Source organism: Leucopleurus acutus, assembly GCF_964270905.1.
Source record: "Leucopleurus acutus genome assembly, chromosome: 1".
Taxonomy (NCBI): Eukaryota; Metazoa; Chordata; class Mammalia; order Artiodactyla; family Delphinidae; genus Leucopleurus; species Leucopleurus acutus.
In genome coordinates, this window is record NC_139142.1 from 84,281,699 (window position 1) to 84,301,661 (window position 19,963).

At 54.3% G+C, this 19,963-nt stretch overlaps 2 protein-coding genes across 2 annotated transcripts in view; both read left to right on the top strand.

Moving 5' to 3' along the window:
• RTF1 (RTF1 homolog, Paf1/RNA polymerase II complex component) overlaps positions 1 to 1,270 on the top strand; it is a gene marked incomplete at its 5' end in the record, with an annotated part of 47,286 nt that extends 46,016 nt beyond the window's left edge. The window contains 2 exons of the mRNA XM_082846200.1: positions 586 to 697; positions 942 to 1,270. Of these exons, the coding sequence (XP_082702326.1) occupies positions 586 to 697; positions 942 to 1,048 (219 nt within the window). The 3' untranslated portion in view covers positions 1,049 to 1,270. The remainder of the gene's footprint in view (positions 1 to 585; positions 698 to 941) is intronic.
• A 10,309-nt stretch (positions 1,271 to 11,579) lies between these two features.
• Positions 11,580 to 19,696, top strand: ITPKA (inositol-trisphosphate 3-kinase A; the record flags this gene model as incomplete). Its single annotated transcript, XM_082855790.1, has 7 exons — positions 11,580 to 12,068; positions 17,941 to 18,037; positions 18,120 to 18,333; positions 18,474 to 18,678; positions 18,918 to 19,019; positions 19,318 to 19,389; positions 19,493 to 19,696. 7 exons carry the CDS (start codon positions 11,580 to 11,582, stop codon positions 19,694 to 19,696), a joined length of 1,383 nt encoding a protein of 460 aa, XP_082711916.1.
• Positions 19,697 to 19,963: the final 267 nt, after the last annotated feature.

Consider the following 19,963-nt stretch of genomic DNA (forward strand, 5'->3'; position numbering starts at 1 on the left):
CTGAATTCTGGTCAGATGACCTAAATTCTAAACCCAACACCACTACTTAATGAAGTCCTTGACTACGGCTTTAGGCAACTGACCTCTAGCCCTCTAATCCACATTTTCTCATATGTAAAGTGGGGGTAATATTATATACCCTGCTTATTTAACTCATAGGACAATTAGAAGGGGTAGTTGACGTGTAAGGATGAGGCAGTTGTAAAAGTGAAAGTTCTTTGAAAACTAAAATATTAAACCAAGAGAAACTGCCCGTTTAGAAGCCATTTTCTGCCTTTTCCTGAGGAGCCCAAACTGTTCCAGGAATTCCTAAAATCTTGGGTCAGAGATGGCTTGTTGTCTTAAGCCCACCCTTTCTCCCTCACACCACAGACATGAGCCTTCCCTTCCCTCTCCTCTTTTAGGCTCAGAAAAGAAACTTCTTTGTGGCCTCTCCTGTCCTCCCTCTGAGAGAAGGAATCAGAAAAGGGCCTTAGTAGGAAGATCTAATGAACTCGAGCAGGAGCCTTTACTGTTAGTGGTCACTGCTTCTTGAAGTCCACTTGCATTTATACTTTGTAATTACTTTTTCTCTTCACATTGCAGGGTCAGGGAAAGGATAAAGATTTGAATTCTAAGTCAGCCAGTGACCTCTCAGAAGACTTGTTCAAAGTACATGATTTCGACGTGAAGATTGATTTACAAGTTCCCAGCTCAGGTAGGTGAAGGTGCAGATTGGTGATGAGCAAGGACCACGTGGCTCCATGGCTCTGAGCCAGCAAGGAGGCCTGATTTTAGGGAAGAAATGGGGGTGTCTGCTTACCAGTATTTATGGAGACCAGAGTAAGACAGGCTGCAGGTCTGTTTTGAGAGGGAACAGGGACAGTAAGGAAGGCTACCTGAAGGAGTGAAGCACAAGACCAAAGGACCTCAGATGCCGATTTGCCTCTTCTTTCCCATAGAGTCAAAGGCTTTGGCCATCACCTCCAAGGCTCCGCCAGCCAAGGATGGAGCTCCAAGGAGATCTCTGAACTTGGAAGACTACAAAAAACGACGAGGGCTTATTTGAGCGCACCCAGCCTGCTGCTTCTGACCCTGCATGCCCCATCACGGTGCCCCACCTTTCCTCTTTTCCTTTGATTTGCCCTCACTGGGCTGGAGCAGCAGTAGAACTGGGAAGAGACTCTAAACTGCCAGTCATCTGTAATATAAACCATTTGCTGTATAGACTTCCCTTGTCTGCAACATCTCCCACCAACCCCCCAGGCCCCACCCAGTGTGAACCTGGGCTCTCTTGGGCTTTATCCATGTCTTTAGATTTGTGTTTGCCTTTTTTTTTTAAAAAAAAAACCAGCACAATTCATTGGCCACTCTGCACGCATTCAGTGTTACCGTGGAGCTGGGATTCTTGCTGGAGCCCCTGGCGGTGATAGCAGCAGCACTGGGCAGCCTCCTCTATGGACTGCCTTGGACCCAACCATTGAACATTTGGCACCTGACCCTCTGGAGGAAGTGGGGACTGGGCACCTGCAGTCCTCCTTCTGCTCTCCTCATCTTTCTCTTCTTCCCATCTCTGTGGAAGAAGGATTTTCAAAACCAGTTTAGTTTCCAAAAAGTGTACATTTGTGGGGAGGGAGGGGGGTCTATTTGAGAGAGAGTGTGTATGTGTGTATGTGTCTGTAAGTGTGTGGATTTTTTTATCATTTTTTAAAAATGCAGTACTCTTTGTATCAGTCTGTCATGGGTCTATAGCTGTTTCAGATTTTTTTCAGCTGTACTTGAGCATCTGAAACTGCAAGAAAGAAACTCATTAAATGTGATTCTTCTTACTAAACAGGCCTGACTGCTGTAGCTGTGTAACTTCCCCTCCCCCACCTCCTCTTCCCCATCACCTCCCCCACCTTGGAGAAATCTCCCCAGTTTGGCCCCTGCCCTGTCGTCTGTGTCCTGGCAGGTGGGAGGGAAGCCCACAGCCAGGTACCAGGGAGGGCAGTGCAGGTGTCTTGCTCAGCCCATGTGTATAGCCCACAGCTTCCTGGCTGAGTGTAGAGTGTGTCTGTTCTCCACCCCATGTACTTGTCTCTTCTTAGTGATTCTGTTTTGCCATTTCAGCAAGAATAATATTTTGTTCTGTTTTTAAGAGAAAGTATTCAACATGAATGTGGAGAGAACGAACACAAAGATTTAGGTTGCAAATGTTACAAGCATGTGCAGTTTTGTGTGTGTGTATACATATATATATGGTAAGCATATATATTGTTGTGCAGCTAGGGTGAAGCCAGCAAAGAAGTATGTATGTCTTTATGAAATGTTTGCAAAGAGATAAGCTGACTGCTTGATAATCATTCTCAGGTGTAAAGCTCCAAGTGTAAATAAAAGTGGCATTTAACAGATCTTTTCAGAACAAAGTACAGCTGACTATATAAAACAAGAACTAAGATAAAGGAACAGCTGAGAGCTTCTGATTCCCACAAGAGGGAGAGGCATCTCAAAGCCCCGCTTTGTATTTCTTCACCCTACTTTCTATAAGAAAGTGGGATGATGGGAAATCATGGAGTTAAGCTGTTTTTAAACATAAAAATGAACTTGGTAACTCTTCCGGGTTTAGTAGAGCCTCAGTGTTGCTTTAACTTAGTTTATACTTTTTTTATTTAAAAAAAAGAAAAAAGCAGCAATCGATGGTTTTTAAAAAGAATTGTGTCTGTAAAATTGATAAATATGACTGTAACACAGCTATGTGGTGGCTGTGACACAGTTTGGTTGGGCAAAGGAATGGTGATGGACTCATTAAAATCATATATACTTGAATAGTCCATTGACCGAAACTCTTTATAGACTATTGTGTAAATGTGGAATCACAGACTGTTAAACATTGCCTGGACTCCAGCAGAGTCCTGGAAGCTGCTGGGACCTCTTCTATAGTGACAAACTTGGACTTTTTTTTTTTTCTGGTTTTAAAGACATGAAATTATAGAATCCATATAATTTGCTGGAGTCATTCTGATCCACCATGTAGATCTGTATTTAGTATCATTTGGATTTGGAGAAGTGTCGGTTACATTATGGCTGTGTAATAAAATTTTTATTAAAACTACATCACACTGTAGCCATTTTGCCCCTACCTCCCCACATGCAGCTAATGAAACTTGCGTTCTGAGACACCAAAACACAGCAGGGAGCAAAGCCAACCAAAGAAGACAGAATGTTAACTTGTCACCTGAGTAGGCTACTTGGTGATTGGAGTCAAGGCCGAGGGCTTGTCTGCAGTCTCAGCTGAGGCAGGACCTCTGAACTGAGATCTAGTCCAGGCATTGGCTTTATCCCACCAGCTGGGCTTCTTGGTGGTTCAGGCTTCTTGTGCTGGGGAATCACAGCAGCAGCCCACTGCTCCACCCCGACCCCACCATGTGGTTTCAGTATTGAAGGGTGCGGCACCTAAGACGGCTTTCTACATTTTTCACTTCCTTCCGAGAAGCAAAAAGGCCAATGTCCATATGCCTAGCTCATGATGTATAGGTCTGTTTGTCTTGCTTCTGACAGGTGCAGGGAAAGTCTACTGCCTGCAACTTCCCTTCAAAAAGAATGCTTTTGTTTTCTGTTTCTGTGAAGTCCTGACCTGTCACTCAAACTGTACAGATACTTGTAAATAAACTTTATGCCCTGTTTTAACAAGGGAATCAGATTTAGTCCAAGGACTGCATCCTGAGTGGCAACTCTCAAAGTCATGCTTTAAAAGTCCAAGAGAGTCTCTCTTTCACTTGGTTTCTCTCCTTCCCCTACCCTTAGCCCTGCACCTCCGAAGTGAAAGTGGCTGTTGTCGTCTTCAGCCACCTGGTTCCCCAGAAGCCTCTCTGAGACAGTAGTTGTCTAGAGCCAAGGCAACCTCCAACTGGCCTGGTTTACTTCCTACTTTGGAAGATATATCACCAAGCTTTAACAGAACTAGGTGGGCCCCAGATACACTGCCTAACACTGGGGAGAGTCTGGTCCTTCCAGCTTTCAGTTGGCTAAGCCACAATTCCTTTGTTAACCTGTTTTCAGCCTGTCACGAGTGTGAAGGGGGAGCCCAGGGGCTGTGAGTGTGCCTATGGAGGAAATACTGATACCCTTCCCTCACGGCCCAAGCTGGGGAGATCTGTAAGGCTCACCACCAACACTGCATGAGGCTGTGTCTCAAAGCTTTCTGACCATGTGTTAGCTAGGAAGCAAGATCCTGGATCAACTCTCCTTTAGAGATGGGAAGGTGGAGGTGACAATCACAATGGTACAAGGCCAGTCCAAGCCTGCCTTTGGTGTTGGGAGAGGTGGGTCCCTGGGGCTCACCCAGCAACTGCATCTCATGAGGTTTTCTTAAGCTCTCTATCACTCCAGCCACCTGATTTTTGTTTATTTATTTATTTTACTTATTTATTTATTTATTTTTGGCTGCGTTGGGTCTTCATTGCTGTGCGTGGGCTTCTCATTGCGGTGCCTTCTCTTGTCGCAGAGCACGGGCTCTAGGCGTGAGGGCTTCAATGGTTGTGGCTCATGGGCTCTAGAGCGCAGGCTCAGTAGTTGTGGCGCACGGGCTTAGCTGCTCCGCAGCATGTGGGATCTTCCCGGACAAGGGGTTGAACCCATGTCCCCTGCATTGGCAGGCAGATTCTTAACCACTGCACCACCAGGGAAGTCCCCAGCTGCCTGATTTTTGGAAGCAGTGGGCTCCCTGGGAGCCTAGAGAGCAGAGATTCTGAGCAGAGGACAGCCTAGTCCAGTTATCTCCCAGGGTTCCCTGCTGTGAGGCAGCCACTTGCTGTGACTGCCTCAGGTGGAGGGATGCAAAGGTGAGAGGGGTGCAGGGTCCATCGACTTTTTCTGGAGTTGAGGGAGCGAAGGAGCTGACTTTTCTTGGGTGTCCTGGGTAGTGGTGTCCAGGAATGGGGAAGCCATGGACCTCCAGCTCAGATTTTTTGTGTGTGACTTCCCTGACCAAAGGGGCAGCTGAACTGCCTTGGGGAGGAGAGTGTCAGAGGCTTGGAGGGAACAGCAGCACTAAGGCGGTGGGGTGGGGGGCAGAGGGGCAGCCTGCCTTCTCTATAAGTTTCCCCAGGCCAGCCTCAGTGCCAGAGTTTCTTGGCCCTGAATAGGGGCTTAGCCAGTGGAGCACAGGCACGTCTAGGGCTTCCAGACTGTGCCCTGGACCGGAGGGAGGACCTAAAAGCCACAAGGCAAGCGGGCTCAGTGCAGGGTTCATATCCCAGCTCCACCACTTAACTACCTAGGGCTGAGCTGGTTAACTCTTCTGAGCCCAAGTTCCCCATCTTTACTATAAGATCTGTCAGGAGCCTGTTAAAGTGTTCCTTTCCTCGATAACGGTTCGATAAATGCTGTTGTCAGTGAGAGTAGAGGCCACTAGGCCTCGCAGGAGAGACTGTTGGGGCAGAGTGGCAGGGGTTGGGATGCAAGGGCCAGTGTGGTGAAATAGGGGTGGGAAGTCACAGGAGAACAGCCTGAGTGCTGACAGAGGGCATGACTTGGCCCAGAGACTCCCGGCAGCCTCCACCTTGGGGGTCAAGAAACTCAGTCTCCACACAGAGGTTCCAGTGGGTGCTGGGGCTGGCCTGGAGAACCGTCCAGAGAAAGACAGCTGCCTTTTGGTCCAAACTTGCTGCTGCTATTCTCTCCAGCCCCCAACACACTCCCTCTTTACTGATGGTCAGTCTGAAAGCATCCTCCCACTCCCAGCCTTCAGTGGCTCTGAAGGCCTCCACCTCGCCACTGCCCCAGCGGGCTCAGAAAGATTGTCTCACCACGGAGAGTAATTAAAACATTAAAAACAGTACCAAACCGGAAAATAAGTGTAAAGAAGTCCAACCAAGTTCTGATCTGTTCCATGATGACTACCTTGATAACCGTCTTCAGAATATCACTTTTTTTCTCTCTCTCTCTCTTTTAGCTGTTGATGACCCTGCTTCACTAAGTTCATGTGGAGACCACATCTTGCTCAGCCATAAACACATTCACCTCTCCTGGAATGCACTGGTCTATCTCCACCGATTTTTCCCTGGAGAACTCCTCTTCACCCTTCAGTGCTCAAAGGCCACCTCCTCCAGGAAGCCTTCCCTGATTGCCCCTTCCCACTCGGGTTTGGGAGCACCTAGGCTTCCCCTAGGGCGGCACCCACCACGCTGTACTGTTGTTATTTGTGAGCCTCCCCCCCCCACCACCATCCTGGAAGCTACTAGTGTCCTCCTCCGCCTAGCACTTAGTTAACGCCCAATAAACGTAGTGGAGGGAAGGGGGGCGGGGCAAGCCGACGTCCTTCCCAAGACCCTGCTTTCTGGGGCTTCTGATGCCACCTCTCCCCTCCATCGTGTCCCCAGACCGCAGCGCAAGCGGGAAGGAGACCCGGCGGTGCGGACGCTGCTTGCAGTAGAAGCCCAAACTGTCCGTCTTATGGGTTCGACCCGAGACCGCGAGAAAAGCAGCTGTGGCAGATGGGAGCTATCCCCTCACCCGACCGGCCCCGACCACCCAACAGCCTCGGCCTCCGTTCGCCCACTGGAGTCCCAGCGACCTTGGAGTCCGGGCCCGAGTGCCGCGCGGGGCCGACCCCGCAGCCTGCACGTGCGCGCGCTCGCGGCTCTAGGTGCGGGGACCCCTGCCGGGCGCGCGTCCTAGCGGCTTCCCACAGTTGGGAGTAGGGCCCTCAGCTCGCAGGCGCGCTCCTGGCGTGTGGCGTGGGGCGCCCCTGCAGCCAACGCCGAGGTGGAGTGGGCATCTGCTCCACGGACCCGGGGCGTGCGCGTAGCTTCCCGGTGCCTCCTGGTTCCACCCAGCCACCGGAGGCTTTGTGGGCTCGGTCTCCGCGCACCTGGGGTGGAGGTCACTCTGGCAGGCGGAGATCACAAATGGAATTAGGGGATGCGCCCACCTCCCGCGGTTACAAGATTCCAGAGGTGCCCTGGTAGGGACGTGGGGGACGGAGGACGACTGCACCCCGAACGTTCTTAGAGCAATCGCCTCGACACTGGGGGCCGCGTCCCGCGTCCCTGACCTCAGACGCTACCAATCCCCTCTGCCTCCGCTTGGCCACTGGGAGAGATTCTGCGGGTTCTGAGTTTTGGAGAGAGGGAGGAGGGAGAACCACAGGAACACAGGCTCCTGAGAGGGATGGGAAACCTTGTTTCTGAAGTGTGTCAGGAGAGAAAATGTTCTTATTGAACATACACAGGCGTGGTGACACATTTTGTTCGTTTTAGAGGAGAGTGATTCAGATGGTGGCAGGTCAGTGAACACTATTAGATCCCAAGTCCTGCTAAACTGTCAGAAGATATTCCCACAAATTCTATCAATTATGGGGTCAGAGACTGCGTGGGGAGGAGCAGAAAGCCGGAGGCAAGGAAAAGGGTCTTGGGTTGTCAAATGAAGACAGCTGTTCACTTTTTTTTTTTTTTTTTTTTTTGCGGTACGCGGGCCTCTCACTGCTGCGGCCTCTCCCATTGCGAGGCACAGGCTCCAGACACGCAGGTTCAGAGGCCATGGCTCACGGACCCAGCTGCTCCACGGCATGTGGGATCTTCCCGGACCGGGGCACGAACCCGTGTCCCCTGCATCGGCAGGCACACTCTCAACCACTGTGCCACCAGGGAAGCCCTGTTCACTTTTCTTTCCAGGAGGAAAGAGACCTCCAGTTCTTCCCCATCTGCAAGTTTTCATTGGGCCCTGGCTCTGGGAAGCCCTCCAGCACTCTCTACCGTGCCCTGGGCAGAGAAGGGCAACAGACTGACCAGGGTTGGGGAATTGTTTGCATGAAGCAGCTGAAAGACCAAGGTCTCACTGAAAGTCCCTTGGAAACAGTAAATAAACAGCCATTTATCATCCTGGGAGCTGTTTTCTGTTGGGTCCTTTCTCGCTTCCCTCCATCAGAAGACAATGTAAAATGATGTACCACCACTCCTGGTAAGGAGCTACTCATTCCTGTAACCCTTTCACCTTAGCACAATGCCTGGTTTATAGCAGCTGCTCAGTGGAAGTTTGTTTGCTCTGTAAATGATGAATGAGTCATAGGTATTGTCACAGAATATTGGAATCCTGGGGTCAGAAAGTCCCTTGGAGGACACTAAACTAAGCACCACAGAGCATGCCTGGGAGTTGTTGACTAGAATGAGACCCTGTACCACCTGGTCTAAAGGAGCATATGCCGCCCCTCTGCCTCCCCAACACACACACACACACACACACACAAAACATAGAAGCTAGGCTCTCTCTGGAGAGGCTTTCAAATCCCCTCAAAACAGCAGGTGGGGAACTTCCCTGGTGGTCCAGTGGGTAAGACTCCACGTTCCCAATGCTCAATCCCTGGGCTCAATCCCTGGTCAGGGAACTAGATACTGCATCCCGCAACTAAGAGTTCGCATGCCACAACTAAGACCCGGCACAGGCAAAATAAATAAATAAATAAATATTAAAAAAAAAAAACCAACAAAAAACAGGTGGCCCATTCATCCTCTCTCCCACAGGTGAGAGGCCCTGCCTCTGGGTCTTGGGAAGCAGAAACTGGCATAGAGATGGTGAGTGGTGACCTTGCTCCTGCCCCTGAGGCCACTGGTGCTGCCCTGTGGGTTGCGTAGAGGAGGAACAAAGCTAAATGAGGCAGGCTAGGGAATAAAACCAGAAGCACCTCACCTCACACACCCCATTCTTTAGGCACCCCTTTCTCCAGCTTTTGTGCCCCAGGGTTGTTACCTCCAGGAGGGATGTAGCCCTCATGCCTGATAAGTCCTGAAGGACATGGAGAGAGGTGAAGACTCAGACACCCCAGGATGCAGGCCTCTAGGGTTCAGGAGGATCCCTGAACTGAGAGGCCACAAGAAGAAGAAAGATCAGTTCTCTTCTCAGACACATAGCTGACCTTGTGGATAAGACCTTGTGGATAAGGGACTCCCATGGCCCATCTCAGATCAGCCAACTGTGGAACATTCTTCTTTGCTCTCATACCTCCATTTTTTTGCAGCACACAAGAGGCCATTCCTCCACCTAGGTAGTAGTCAGTCTGATTTTTCCACCCCCCTCTACTCACATCCATCTACTCAGCTTCAAGGACTGGGAAAACTGAGGCACAAAAACAGGATTCCAGGATTTGAAAGGTCATTCCTGGCTCACCTAAGAGGACGTGAGAACCCCTTGACCTTGTCCCACAGCTATATTGGGTTTAGGGGTAAACCCTGCCCCCTTATGCTTTCTGCCTGTGGTAGGTGGAGGCAGACCCTGCCTTCACTGGATAAGGAACTAGGGACTGAACTACAAGTTGTTAATTTAAGAAACTGAGCATAGCACAGGAATAGAAGTTAGGATACACTCTGGCTTTTCCACCAACTAGCTGTGTGGCCTTGCACAAGTGCCTTAACCTCCTTGGTTGAGTCACTTAACCCCTTTGTTACTTCTGCTGTACTGTGAGGATGATAGAGGCATCTAAAAGTACTTCCACTCTAAAATCTATGAAATTAACTCTCGTTTCAATATGCAATTCCCAGGTTTGCCCTTACCTTCACAGTGAGGAACACCTGGGCAGGTGCGGCAAAGACCTCTTCTTTGGTCGCTGGCCTTGGACAAGTGCCTAATACAAGAAGAAAAAGGAATTGCCCTGAGTCTTCTTGTGGCGGCCAAATTGACACCAGCTCCCAGCCTGCTCATGCCTCCAACATTGCCCATCCATTGACTGGCACACAGGTGTGGAGTACATGTTCCCTCCTCTCGCTTCTCTTCCCACCTTTCCAGTTCTGACAGGTCCTTGCTGACTCTCTCCACCCTGGATTTGCCCCCAGTCTCCTCTCTGAGGGCAGTACCTTCCCAGCTCCCACCATTAAGCGGGGTAGCTCTGAAGGAGGGAGAGAAGTGAGAACAAGAGACATGGGTGTTTCTGGGCCTTCAAGCCCTTGAGTACACACCCGTCACCCAAACACCCAGGTTCCTGCAGACCTCTGTGTCCCAGAGAAATAGCCATGTGTCTTCCCAGGTTCTCCACAGAAGACTTAAGTATTCAGACTCCTGTATTTCCTTCTTTCTCTCACTCCTTCATTCCTTCAGTTTCTCCTCCTCCCTCCCCCTCCCACTCTTTCTTCCACACTTTTACCTTCTTCATCAATTCCCCCTCAGGGATCTTCTCCTTTCTTCTTTGCTGAAGGCTCCCACTGTCTCTCTGAACCCTCCTTTTCTCTCCTCCTGGGCCATCCTTGAATTCTGGCTGAAGGGAGATAACGAAAGGAAAGCTCCTCCTTTTGGCCTTCATCAGCTCAGAGGCTGTCCTTCTGAGGGCAGTCTCCCCAGAGGTCCCCCAATAACCCCTAGGCACCGGGCACCTGATGAGGGATTCTCACTCATGGCATTTGGGGGAAAACAGGAAATGCTGTGAAATGCTGACTTCTACACAAAGCAGCCTTTGCAGCTCAGCTCACCGCTAACATGCGAAGTGACCGAAGATCCGCCACTATGATGCCGCTGCTGAGAACGTTGCAGTGTATGAGATCCTTCACCGCCATTAGCACCCTCTTCCCAGTTTCACAGCCACAACTCTGTGGGTCAGGTGAGGTTTTCCTACGTTTACAAGTAAGAAAATGGAACTTAGAAAGGTGAAGAGACTGCCTAAAATCACATCTGGGGTGTGGTGAACCTGAGGTTGGCTCTTTCTACCACTCACACTAAAATGATTCCAACGTTTCAGAGATAGCACATCTTTCATTTCATTCTCACATCAATCCTGTGAGGTGGACAACAACCCTGCCAAGGAGAATCAGCAGTTCAAAGGAGGTGAAATGACTTGCTTACAGCCCCACAGCAGACTCCAAGCCCCGAACTCCAAAAGGAAAGGAGGAAGAAGGGCTCAGCCCTCGCCAGGCAGCAGCCAGGGATGCTGCCCAGGTCTCTGCCAGGAAAACCTGGAGAGATCCGGGTCCTGCCCCCTGACCTTTTACTCTGCCAGCCGGGAAGTGGGGAGCTGGAGGGGTAGGGAGGGGGAGAAGCCTCAGCTCGTTCCCAAGACAGAGTCCCCACTTGGGCACATGCCCTGGGGTGAGGCTTCTTTGGGAAGCCGAAGGCCTTGAACTCTGTGCCGAAGGGGTCCCGGGCGGAGAAAAGCCCCGGAGACCTGGAAGCCTTAGCCCAGGATGAGTGGAACGCGGAAAGGAGCCCCAGGGACTGGGTGCGAGAGCAAGAGCTGGACCAGCTCCTCTCCTGCGGGGTCGGGGCCCTTGGAGTTGCCAGGAGGAATCTCCCGGGGACGCGGCACGGCGTGGGGCGGAGCAGCCCCTCCGGTCTTCTCGAGAGTGGGCACTGAGAGGCCGCGAGGGCCAGGCCCGGGTTTTGTGTGTTTCCAGGAGGTCTGGGCTTCCCGGCCACCCGGAGGAGCAACAGGGAGCCTTCCATTCTGGGCAGGAGCCCAAGGAGGCCCGCGCTTTCTCTGAAAGTGAAAGGAGTGGGCGGGGGGCGCGGCCGAGGCGGGGCCCAGGCGAGCGGCCGCGCAGGCTCCGCCTCGGGGCAGTCTCAAGCCTGGGGCGCCGAGCGGCTCCAGTACCCGCCGCGCCGCGGGCTGGTGGGCTCCCCGGCGGCTCTCTTGCTGGGAAATGACCCTGCCCGGGGGCCCGACGGGCATGGCGCGACCGGGAGGCGCGGGGCCCTGCAGCCCCGGGCTGGAGCGGGCCCCGCGCCGGAGTGTCGGGGAGCTGCGCCTGCTTTTCGAGGCGCGCTGCGCCGCGGTCGCCGCCGCCGCCGCCGCAGGGGAGCCCCGGGCCCGCGGGGCCAAGCGGCGGGGGGGACAGATCCCCAACGGGCTTCCGCGGGCTCCCCCTGCCCCGGTGATCCCGCAGCTGACTGTGACGGCCGAGGAGCCGGACGTGACCCCGGCCAGCCCCGGGCCGCCCAAGCCGGAGGGTGGCTGGCTCCCGGCCGTGGGCTCGTCGCACCTGCAGCAGCCGCGCCGCCTCTCCACCTCGTCGCTCTCCTCCACTGGCTCCTCGTCGCTGCCCGAGGACTCGGAGGACGATCTTCTGAGCGACAGCGAGAGCCGGAGCCGCGGCAACGTGCAGCTGGAAACGAGCGAGGACGTGGTTCAGGTACTGGCCGCGGGGGCGGGGCCAGCGCGGGGCGCGGGGGCTGCGTGCGGGGACCTGCGTTGAGCTCTCTGCGGACCGACTCCTGCCCTAAGTTCCCTCCCCGGCGGGTACGAGTCTCACTCTTTAGGAGGGCATTGGGGCCAAAGGGAGGCACCGGGCCGACCCCTCACCTTTACAGTGGTCACCCCGGTTCCACAGGCGAGTCGCGGCCCGGGCCCTGGGGCGTCTAAGAGAGTAAGGAGGAGTCTGCGACCCGCCACGGGGAGCGGGGAGGGGGCGGGGGGGGGAGCGTGACTTGCTGGCTGAGAGATGGTTGGAGGGATCGGAGGGGCTTAGCGTTGCCCCACGAACTCTCGGAGAGTGGGGTCAACGAGTCTCCCTCTCTGCCTCCCCCTCTCCCGCGCCGCGGCCCCACCCCCGCCGTTGCCACGGTTTCCCTCTCCTGAGTGGGAGTGGAGCCGCGCTCCAGGCTCTGCTCGCTAGCCGCCGCCGTCTGCTCCCGGCGCCCGCACCAGGCGTGGACGCAGGGAAGGGAGGGGCGCGGGACTGGGAGCTCTGGCAGGGGGCGGAACGCAGCCCTCCTCCGCTTTACTCCTCCTAATTCTGGCCCGGGAGAAGGTAAACTGAGGCGGAAAGGGTGGGACCAGCCTGCTGACCTCCGCCTCTGGTAGCCTGGATGTTCCGGGGCCAGGTTTGACCCTCGGATAACCCAGGCTAGGGTGCGGTGAAGTCATTCCCGGTGCCTGCCCCTCCCGCATGTGCCGCGCCCAGGATAGCCGTCTTGTCCCCCTGGTTTTAACCAAGGCCAAATACTTCACATAACTATCCGCGGTCAACGCGAAGGAGTTGCTCTAGATCCACGTTATGCAAGTGTCCCTGTAGTGGAGGGAGAGGCGAAGGGCTCCCCGCAGGCTCTGGTGGCTCGGGGCCTGCCCAGAAGGGCGGTGAGAGCGGCGGACGCCCGCCGGGGTTGCCGGGGCCTGCTGAACCTGGGCTCCCCCCGTGCTCGGATTGGACGAGGCGCGGGAGTCACTGTAATGACTTGCTGTGGCTCCGTGACTCAGTTACCCCTGAGACTTACATTACCCAGAGGGCGGCGTGGTTTGTAAGTGACACAAGAGGAAGAAGGGAAAAGTCTCATAGAGCAGGAACACACTCCGCCACCAGGTGTAGGGTGCGGGGAGTCCCTCTCTCCTCCCCCGGCGTAAGGGTACGCCTGATCCCCGATCATTCTTGGTGCAACCTTGGCGCCTGAAAGGAGGCGGGTGCCGCCCAGTGGTTTCTAAGGCGGTGATGTGGGGCAGTGAGAGGACTCCTCCCTCCCCACCTCCAAAAACCCGGAGCAGTAGCTGTGGGCCCACCGCTCCCCCGCTCAAATCTCTGACAGCTGAGAGGCGGGCGCTGGAGGAAGGGAGCCAGGAGGGAAGCCCCCAGCTTCGCTCTTCCTCCCAAAGGCGGAGTAGGTCCCGCGGCCCAGGACTGTGTACAACGTAGACAGGCCAGCCTGGGTCAAGACTCCGGGGACCAGTCGCAGCTCTGCCTGGGCGTCTTCGGTCGGCCTCTCCCACTCTGGGCCTCGCTGTCACCCGGGGCGGCAGGAGCTGGAGCAGATGGCCGTTGAGAGCCTTTCCAGCTCCGAGGCGGCGAGTCCCAGGCCTTCCCAACCCCCAGCACGCCGGGGCCTCCCCGAAGGCAAACAGCCGAGGCAGCGGCAGATAAGCCGGGGGCTGTTGACAGAGGCCGCCTGCGTCTGCGTGGAGGGCCCAGCTCGGACTTTGCCTCGCGGCCAGGCCGGGAGCGCCACAGTGCGCCCGCCCAGGCTGCCTTTAGGGCTTCCCCAGGTAGGAAGCAGAGCCCATCGGCTGGCTGACCGTGAAGGATGCACCTGGGAGAAGGGTGCTGAGGCAGTGCTCGGCAGCTCCCAGCTCGCCAGCCCCTTACAACTCAGGCCTGGGTGGACAATGGGAAGAGAGGGGAGGCTCTGCCCAGCTTGTACATCCTTCACTTCTCTTCCTAGGAGCTACGCACAGTCTTCCCAGAGCCTGGAGCTGGGCTCCCCACAAGGTAGTTGGGACTGGGCAGCCTGCCTCCCTGCTGGGTCCTTTCCTACGGTAGAGGGAAGAGTCATGGGCAGGGAAAACCATACAGGCCAGGAGAGGAGTTGGGGCCCTATCCCCAAGGGTGGCTGGCATGACTGTATTCCTAGGCCTTGTCTGCCTATTAAAACAATTTTGGGATGTTGCTCTAGCAGAAGAGAGGGTGTTTGACTCTTGTTTGTTTGGTTCTCTTCTCTCAGTGCTCCAGGATGGGTAAGGAGACCTGGATTCGATCCTGTCCTGGACCCAGAATTCCCACACTTCACTTCTCACTAATTATAGAGCAGAATTTAGGTTAACAGCCTTCCTTTTTAAAAAGCAGATGCCCCTGGGAGGGTGAAGTCATGGGTCACTTATACCTTAGTGCAAATCATCTTATAAATTTAAACGGATTGTTCTCATCACCCCTGCCACCAGGAGTGCTTATTTGATAGAGTATTGGGAACATGGTGAGGGGGTTGGGTGGTAGAGAGCTTTAGCCAGAGTCTGGACGGCTGGAGGTAGGGAGTAGAAGTCAGGAAGGATGGGGATGAATACCAAAGACAAGCAAAGGATCCGTTCTGGCAGAAGATACACTGAATATCTGGTGTGATATGAGAAGGAGGAGAGTCCTCAGGGCTTCCAAATAGAGCTCAGACAAAGGAGGGTCTGAGGCTAGTATCCAGCTAAGCCCTGCCCAGAGAGAGATGCTCCCTGTCCAGCTCCATGAGTGAGGACGTATCGGAGGGTCCTCCTGTGATTTCATCAAAGACTCTTTCACATGGTCAGCTCTCCTGAGCTTTTTGTCCCAAGATGTCTGGGTAGCCTCTTGGCTGTGAGCGGCTTTCCCAGACTTCTGTGGCGGAATAGACTGTGCCAGAGGACGGAGTTTTAGCCCTCTTTTCAGCTAGATTTCACTCTGTAACATAATAAATCTGCTTTCTGATATTCATACAATAAAAGCCTTACCTGCTCAAAAATATATTCCCTGCTGTTGTTCGTGTGCCCAAATCCCCACCCACCCACCAAAGAATGATTCTCCCAGAACCTTTTTGGATACATGCATCTTTGTATGCATTATGTTCCCTGGGGGAGGCAGCTCCCTAAGATGGAAGACGACAGAGTTCCATGATACTTGCATCAGCTTTTTCCATGTTTGACCATATGCATTACTGGCAGAAGAACTAAATCCTGTCACTACCAACCAACCTCAAGAGGTGGCTGAGAGGGCTGAGATGGCATTATGGGTGTGAAAGCCCTTTGTAACCCACATGGCTGGAACCAGCCTTAGTCTTTGATGCTCTTGGCTGATACGATCCTCACAAAACTGTGGTGGGGAGAGTGGAGAGATGACCCCACGTTATCTCAGCTTGGGAGCAAGTCAGTGCTATGTTATCACACATCAACCAAGTGTCAGTAGCCCAGGACTGCAGGTACTAAATCCTCTTCTACCAGGCACAGCTTCCACCTTCCAGCCTCACTCACTGCCCCCACATGATCCCAGAAGAAAGGATGATGCCGTTCTCCCATCTCACCTAACCCAAGGCTGGTTCCTTCTTCTACTAGGGTGGCTACAGAACTAGATGTACCCTCTGATGAAGTCCATTCTGGTCCCACTGTCCCCCAAATTCTGCCAGTAAGTCCCTAAAGCTGCCCGAAGCCCCACCATTAAACCCATCCCTTTGGATGAAGCAGAAGTGTCCAGCCAACAGAGAGGGGTCCCCAGACAGATCTCAGTGTTTCCTCAGTGATTAGAACATACCACCTTGTGGCTGCAAATTGCTTCATCTTGTACAAAACTCTTTCTCCTGCAGGGTCCCCTTTGACCCCTAAAGGGAGTCTGGGTGGTAGCATGGATTTTGGAACCTGCTGGGGCAATTGAAGCATGAGGAGGGGGTTGAACTGGAGCTTAAGGCAGAGACTGGGGGCTGGGAGCAGGGATGGAGGGGATGTTAACTCTCTGAACTTTGATTGCCTTCTGTAAAATGGCAATAATTACCACCTCATGCACTTGCTGTGCATGTGCAGTAGCATAACGAATCTCAAACTGAGTGTGGGGGAAGAGGGTATAGGATGGTGCCACTCAATACACACAGCACATACATCTTCCGGGAATTTTATTTGAGGATTCGGAGGTGGGAGAGTTTTATAATAAAACTTGGATTTATTATGCAGCATAATGCAAACCTTGTATGTATTTAAAGCGTGAAAAAGGGAGTTTTGAAAGAGATGTCATGCTTCTAGTGGGCTGCTTCTGGCTACACCCCCAGATCCCTAGGGATTGGACAAGTGATCACACCCTAGTGTGCCATGTAGGGACTTCAGTAGGAAAACAGGAGCAAGGCTGTCTGATGGAGATGAGAAGTGCCTGGCATGCAGTAGGCGGTCAGTAAATGGTGGCTCGTGTTATGGCAACAGCTAGGTCCAGAGGAAACAGGCTCACACAGCTGAAATTCTCCCTTGGGTTCACTCAGATAGAAAGTGACAGAGCCAGGACTGGAACCAACTCCAGACTCCCCATCCAGTGCTCTGTCACTAACTTCCATCTCCTCCCCACGGAAAGGAGTTTTATGGTCATCAGCCTCCCCTGCGTAGGCCAGCATGCCAGCTCTCCCTCTCCCTGTTAGAACACCCTCTGGTCAGGGAAGCTGGATTCCTGGGTTCCACGCTTGTGGAGGCACACATGTGTAACTCCTCTAAAAGGCAGGCACCCTGGGAGGAGGCAGCAGACACAATGTTTGCATGAACAAACCTCTGCACTTCAGTGGGTAGACACAGGACTGATGAGTTTGGGGTGGGAAGAGGAAAGGTCCAGAGTATGAGATACTCTCAGGACTGGCTGAAGGCTAGACACAATGGTCAAGAGGCAAAAGGTACACCAAAATCTACATTTCCCTCCCAATTTCATCTAAGATGACAGACCCTCAGCTCTGTATCCCATTTTCAAAGCCCAGGTTTCTGGGTTCAGATCAGGACTAAGGGTGCCCTGGGCCTTGTCAACTGGCTAGGAGTGAGATGGCATCCAGGGATAGCAAGAGGGCCTTGGGGAGCCCCAAGCCACTCTTTCTCCAGGCCCTACCAGGCTGGCCTCCCTGCCCTGGGCCTATGTAATGGTTTGTTTCCATGTTTGTCTTTCTCCTTAAATGAGAGGAACCAATGGTCCCAAGTAAATGAAACAATAATCCAGATTTGTCCAGCTACTGCTTCATGCCAAGGAATGGGTTGGGGGTGGGGGCATCTGTCACACTCAAGCCTCATTTACTACTCACAACAACGCAGCGAGAGCGGTTATTTCCCTATTTTACAGATGAAGAAACAGCTCAGAGGCTTCTCAGGCCGCAGAATATCCGGAGGCATTGGTAGAAATGAAAATTTTTGGTCCCACCCCAGACTGCTCAGAATTTCCCTGTGGTGGACCTGAAAATCTGCATTTTTTTAAACAAGAGTGACCATCATGTGATTCTCATGCTCACAAAAGTCCTAAAACCTTGACAGAGCAGTTTAGTAACCTGTCCATGCAGCTTTGGAGCAGCAGAACTGGGGTGCAAACGTGAGCTTTCTGACACTGAGCCCAGGGCTCTTTTCAGCACACTGAAGAGCTGGATGTCTGTCAACTGCATGTGCTTGTCTCAGGGTCCGCCACACAGGCTCACAATAAACTTTCCCTGAGCGAATGAATGATTGACTCATCAGGCTCTAGCTGCTTATTGTAAGGTTGGGCTGGGCGAGACCATGTTCCAGAGGAAGGAGGGCTTATGCAGACGCTAACTTACAGACCGGGACCGTGTCGCTTTCAGAAAAGCCACTGGCAGAAGATCCGGACCATGGTGAATCTGCCCGTCATGAGCCCTTTCAAGAAGCGCTACTCCTGGGTGCAGCTGGCAGGGCACACGGGTGAGCACGGAGCAGGCACGGGGGAGGTGGGTGGAGGCAGGGAGGAAGGGACTAGGCAGCACTAACTAGCGCCTGCCCGCAGGGAGTTTCAAGGCGGGCAGCAGCGGGATGATTCTGAAGCGTAGCTCAGAGCCCGAGCGCTACTGCCTGGCACGGCTCATGGCGGACGCGCTGCGCGGCTGCGTGCCCGCCTTCCATGGTGTGGTGGAGCGCGACGGCGAGAGCTACCTGCAGTTGCAGGACCTGCTCGACGGCTTCGATGGGCCCTGCGTACTTGACTGCAAGATGGGCGTCAGGTACGCGTGCCCTACCGGGCAGGTGGGAACCTGTAAAGGGCCCGGGGTGGGAACGAGCGCTCTACGCGTGCCCAAGGCCGTGCTTTACAGTGTCCGGGTGTGCGCCTGCTCAAGCCCCGCCGCTGTCTGCGCCTCCGTAGGACTTACCTGGAAGAGGAGCTGACCAAAGCCCGCGAGCGGCCCAAGCTGCGGAAGGACATGTACAAGAAGATGCTGGCCATAGACCCTGCGGCACCCACCGAGGAGGAGCACGCGCAGCGCGCGGTCACTAAGCCGCGCTACATGCAGTGGCGAGAAGGCATCAGCTCCAGTACCACGCTCGGCTTCCGCATCGAGGGCATTAAGGTGAGCCAGGCCCGCTTCGCCTTGCACCTCCCGGGCCCTTCCCCCGCCCCAGCCCCACTGTGCGGTGTCTGTCCTCCATGTTGACCTCCCACCCTGACAGTCCCCGGAAGAGGCAAGCCTCTGGCGGCAGTCTCGCTGTCCCTGGCATTCAACGTCCCGGGAGGTACCGCTGCTCTGGCCTGATCCTCTCCCCTCGGGCGGGCACGGGGCCCCTGACAATTTCTGCCCACCTCCTACAGAAAGCCGACGGCTCCTGCAGCACAGACTTCAAGACCACGCGAAGCCGGGAGCAGGTGATTCGCGTCTTCCAGGAGTTTGTGCAAGGGGATGCCGAAGTGCTGGTGAGCGCGGGATCCCAGAACCCTGAGGTGTTGGGGAGCCTGATACCTAGGGGTGTCCCCAGGTCAGGTCAATTTTTGTAGCACCCTACCCTATGTGACCCCCATCATAGCATTTATCGCATTGTGTTGTAATTGCTTTACATTCCTTCCCTTCTGGGCTGCGCGCCACGTGGGGGCCTGTGCCTTCCTCACCACGGTATTTGCCAAGCCAAACATGCATCATGGCGCTCCGCATATCCGCAGAGGTTCAGCTGGTATTCAGTTAATTTGTTCTCCTCTCCTACCCTCCCCTCTCCAGAGGAGGTATCTGAACCGCCTGCAGCAGATCCGGGACACACTGGAGGTCTCTGAGTTCTTTAGGAAGCACGAGGTAAGAGGGGTAGGCTCAGGTACCGGGTCTGGGGTCTGTGAGGGAATAGGGTGGAGGGCTTCTCCGGATTAGAGCCGTAGCCTGACGGTGTGGGACTCGGCAGGTGATCGGCAGCTCGCTCCTCTTCGTGCATGATCACTGCCACCGCGCCGGCGTATGGCTCATCGACTTCGGCAAGACCACGCCCCTCCCCGACGGCCAGACCCTGGACCACCGGCGGCCCTGGGAGGAGGGCAACCGAGAGGACGGCTACTTGCTGGGGCTGGACAATCTCATTGGCATCCTGGCCAGCCTGGCTGAGAGATGAGGCTGGGTCCCTGTCCCCACGGACCGGAGGGTCTGACAGAAGGACATGCGCCTGCATCCCCGCCATGCATGCAGGCGAGAGACTGAAACCCCGCGGTGCGGGGCGGTTCATACGGTCCTATAGGGCCAGGTGCCGACCACTACAGGACACACTGCACGCGCAGGGCCTGGCCCCCATAAAAGCCCCAGTGTTCCCAGAGCTGATGACACTAATTTACCGGGCAAGGGAGGAGTAGAAGTGGGATGAGTGGCTTCTTCTTCAGCCCAG